This window comes from Atta colombica, unplaced genomic scaffold, assembly GCF_001594045.1.
Source record: "Atta colombica isolate Treedump-2 unplaced genomic scaffold, Acol1.0 scaffold164, whole genome shotgun sequence".
NCBI lineage: Eukaryota > Metazoa > Arthropoda > Insecta > Hymenoptera > Formicidae > Atta > Atta colombica.
The window spans coordinates 1,466,910-1,471,676 of record NW_017259255.1 but is presented as its reverse complement, the minus strand read 5'-3'; the positions used below and the strand labels follow the sequence as shown (position 1 = coordinate 1,471,676).

Below are 4,767 nucleotides of genomic sequence, written 5' to 3'. Positions count from 1 at the left end.
ATATGTGAAAGTTTGTGTGTTACTTACGTCGACAATTTAAGTCTAAGTAAGTGTTACGACAATTCTTGTGCTCAGATCCTTATTTTAGGATCCCTTTACAGATTTAGGTCGCTACGGAATGCTAGAGTTTCGGATTCGACTCCCGACCGAGATAATATTTTTTAATAATAAATTTATTTACAGATATTCAGTACAATTATTAGACAATAACATCAATTTGTTTGCTGAGAAACAACATGTACATATACATATACACATATACAATTTTCTAAATTAAATTTACAAAGTTTTCAAAATATATTCTTTCCTTTGTTGATCCAGCAATTTTTCCAAATGTTCACATCTTGAATTAACGTCATCTAGTTTTTTATTGAGATTCTTTATGATTAAAACCTTTTGAGTGACTACAAATTTTATCCTAAAATAAAACGTCATATTCATAAGATCTACAATATATCGTTATGTACATTATGACATATACTCATTCACAAAAAACTAATTACTACAACATTACAGTGACTGATTTTTTGCAAATTAGTATATTAATTTATAGTATTAGACTTAGGACTGATTGCATCAGCGTTACTTTGACTTTAAGCGAGATTTAAAACGTTAAAACCGAAAAAAGACAGGAACAGAGAAAGCCTTGCTTAAAATTAAAGTAAGTTGCACCCGAGTCTTAGTCGCTTATCGCGACAAATTTGTTATAAAAAAATTGACACGAACTTATATTATTAATGTATTAAGTTCTTATTATTGCACTATTAGATATTAATTTTTACCTGCTATGTAATTGTGCCATAAGTTGATCTTTGTTAACATTATTTTGTCTTATTTCTCGATAAAGCGATGCGATTTTATCTTTTAATTCTTTTTTCTCTGTCTCAATTTCCTGTCTTGCTGTCTCCTTTGCATCATCTCTCTCTACAGTTAACTTTACGATTATCTATAAATTAACAAATCATCAATTTAACAACGATTATTATATCTAACTAATCAGTTATTTTCATAAAATTTACTTTATTCATATTATTGAGATTCGATATGCATTCTTTTAATTTATTTTCTGTTTTTTTAAACTGAATTTCTGTACATTTGAGTCTTTCTTCCAATAATAAACACTTATTTTTATAAATATCTTCGCTTTTAATTGCAGCTTGTAATTTTGCTTCGTAATTTTTATTTATTAGCCTGAAAACAATTTCAATAATTAAATTGTGACAATTGTTTCTTTATATTTCTATATTTATATATTTCTATATTTTTATATTTCTATATTTTGAGAAAAGATATGTAAACTTACTCCAATTTATTATCAAAACTTTGCTGCAATTTAGTTCGCATTTCACGAGATTCTTTTTCCAATCTAACTATAACGATTTCTATTTGCTTATCTCTTTCCTTTTGACAATCGTTACGAATTGCAGCCTCCGCTCTTGTGACAATCGCGCTTTGTTCTTTTTTATAATTATCCGCCCATGCGAGCCATTCTTTTCTCAAGGTTTCCTCAAAATTCCTTTTAGCAATTTCGTGTTGCTCTTTTAATTTTTCCGCTTCTTTCTGCAAAGAAAAGTTCAATAATATAAATCACTGTTAAATGATTAAGTTTTTTTTGTCAATAATAGAATAATTTTATTGTAAAATTTTATGTAAAATGGACTTGAAAATGTAATTCCGTTCGTTGTATCATCATGCTTGTTTCCCGATCACGTTTTTTTTGCTCTGCAATGAGCATCGATTTTTCTCCTTCAAAATGCTCTGCGAATGTTTTCTGTTGTATCTGAAAGTGCGCTTCTTGCTCTTCCAAATTTTCTTTATACCTAGTTAATTACGATTTATATAGACTTAACTAAAATGATATTAAAATTAATTAAAGCGGCAGAATTCCCATACCTTATAGCCAATATGTTCTTCTCTTTAACCAACATTTTCTCGTGGCTGTCCGTCAACTCGATTCGCAATTGCTCCAGCTGTTGATTCGACCTACGCATCGCGCGCAATTCCGTATCTTGTAACTCCTTTATATGAGCACATCTTAATTCTTGTATCTCTTGTTGATGTTGCTCCATCATATTGTTCAATTCTGGTTCCAGCCCTTTTACTGTCATTTCCTATGATATCAGTAACCAATGCGTAAATTTTAATTATTTGTCACTGTATAATTTCATTATATTGTATAAAATTTTATTTACATTGTTATGTCTATGGAATATTTTGAATATTATAAAGAAATGAAAGAATTACATTTCTAATTTCAAAATCAAAAGCGAGCCCTTGTGTATGTGAATAAAGAAATATTATATTTGCTAATAGTAATTGGCATGAATTAATGATGATAACCTTGATTTTCGATGTTTTCACCTCCAACCATTTTTCGCGCCGGATTTTCTCGGATGCTGCTATGTGTTCTTTTGCGCGTTGCAACTCAACAGCGTGTCTATCGGTAATTACTTTCAGATCTCGTTGGATCTTTTGTTCCATCTCTTTAATTTGTTGCGCCAGAGAGTCACATTTCTGCGTAAGATCTGTCTTCTCAGCGAGTAGCTGTTCGATAAACTTCTGATGGCGTTTCACAATCGTTCTGTACTTATTTTCCAACTCCTTCATCTTGATAATGTGATGACGTTTCTGCGATGCCATTTTGTCACATGCTGCCTTGCGTTCGGATTTTAGATGCTCTTTCAAACACTCTATTGTCGCATTTCTTTCCTCAATTTGTAATTTCGCAGTTTCTAAATCATCCCGTTGAATCGAGCCAAAATTCTGCACACCATGTCTATAAAAAAAGCAGTTCTTATAAAATTTTTGTCTGCTTTTTAACGTGATATTTCGCTTATAAGCTATTAGAGAAAGTCAGTTGCCTACCTACTAGAATTTTGGCAAGACGAGATTATAATTGTTGCATTATTGGCAGGGATATCATTTTCTAACATATCTTCTATAATAAAAATATTACATAAAGCTTAGCTTATTTTATAAATCAAATAAGCAGAACTCTCAATTTTAAATACAATTTTAACGATACTGATCTATTAAACATTAGTATATACCATTTTCTAACGTTCCCAGGAAGGACATTATATCTTCGTAAGTTGTTGCTATTGATCCATATTTGTTTGTAGCGTCTTTTTCAGGTTCGATCTGCGCTTATTTAGTTATATTTGATTTTTAATAATAGAACAGAACTATTGTATTTGTAAATAGTGACATATCCTTAAATAAATCAGAGACTTTATTCTTAAAAATTAACTTCCCAGCAAATACCAAACTGATAGTAACATAACTGTTAATTATAGTTTCTCATTCAACAATATCAACTATTACATACATACAACATGTATTATATTACAGTTATGTTGTTGAGTGGGAAATTATAACCAATAGTTATGTTATTATTAGTTGATGTTTATTAAATTTAGAAAATTAAATTTTATTGCTCACTTGTTCCGAATATTTGCACATTATTGACTCCAGATTGTCATCGACGGCCAGTAAATCCATTGGATTACATTCCATGATTTCAATATTGTTATCTTTTTCCAATTTATTTATCATGTTGCACTGTTCGAACGGACGAGACGGTTCGATCAAATTTTGATTGAAATCGCATTTTTTGTCATGTAAATTCTTCCCTGCCATATTCGTTTGACGTATTACGTATGTCGTATGATTATAAAAAAATATAACATAAATGGGGTATTGAACTGGTCGACAAACTTACATGCATTGACGTGTAGATACCACAAACGCACTTATTTATACGTTGCCCAACGCATCGCCATGACGATGCGTGTGTTGTAAACAAGGGTGATGAATTTTCTTACGTATCGGAGAAACACAAAATGCGCATATATGCAAGTGAATTGCAATGAAGGAACGACTGTACGCTTAACACATGGACGTATCCAGGGGGGAGGGGTTGGGGGTGAGGAGTCAAACTCCTCCGAAATTTTTAAATTTCATTTTGAGACGGTCCCGTTAGCGCATATTCTGATAGTATATATCCACTCATATCGGTTGGTGTCTATAATTTTTCACTACTTTATTAGTGAGAATATTTTATTTTGAATTGATGATGTACATATTCTATCGAATTCTTTTCTTTCATCAAATACGATAGAAAAAGCCAAGATCAATCAAAATTGGATGTTTCAAATAATACATTATATGTTTTTATATTAAATTAATTTATTTGAGATTATATCCTTTCTTTCATTTTAAATATAAAAAACATTTACAATTTTGAATTTGTGTAAGTTTTTTACATAAAATTTTTTTTCTTCTCGTTATAAAAGTAATTTTATATTAAGTAATTTTTTTTAATATTTCTGTTAGTTTGACAGAATATGTGAGAAATAGAAATAAAAAATTTTCGTAAGATTTTTGTCACGAAAAACAATACGTTATAATTCTTGTAGTAACTGTATTATCCTTTTTTAAAAAAATAAATAAAAATTATGATGTACAAAACATTCTTCTTCTTCAAAATGAGATACGAGCAAACATTAAAAGTTGTAAAAATATCCAAACGGAATTCATTAATATTAAAAATTATAATAACAAAATGGTGCAGTGACGTTCTCTTCAGTACAACAGTAAAATCCTTTTTTGTCATTTTGATTGGCATGATACATCCCTAAGTTGACTTGATTAATCCCCCCCCTCCCCGCTTCTCGAAAACAATTTCATGATACGCTCATAATTTAACACATCTTTTTACAATAAATTTTTTTAGACCAAGAGGTCACTGTAGTGATTTTGTTACAT

At 30.0% G+C, this 4,767-nt stretch overlaps 1 protein-coding gene across 1 annotated transcript in view; it reads right to left on the bottom strand.

The window, feature by feature from the left end:
- Positions 1 to 279: 279 nt before the first annotated feature.
- Positions 280 to 4,767, bottom strand: part of LOC108686106 (centrosomal protein of 131 kDa-like) — a 7,384-nt gene continuing 2,896 nt past the window's right edge. The window contains 10 exon segments of the mRNA XM_018191201.1: positions 280 to 418; positions 783 to 946; positions 1,020 to 1,191; positions 1,304 to 1,560; positions 1,661 to 1,820; positions 1,894 to 2,111; positions 2,341 to 2,776; positions 2,866 to 2,938; positions 3,051 to 3,141; positions 3,442 to 3,662. Of these exon segments, the coding sequence (XP_018046690.1) occupies positions 280 to 418; positions 783 to 946; positions 1,020 to 1,191; positions 1,304 to 1,560; positions 1,661 to 1,820; positions 1,894 to 2,111; positions 2,341 to 2,776; positions 2,866 to 2,938; positions 3,051 to 3,141; positions 3,442 to 3,662 (1,931 nt within the window).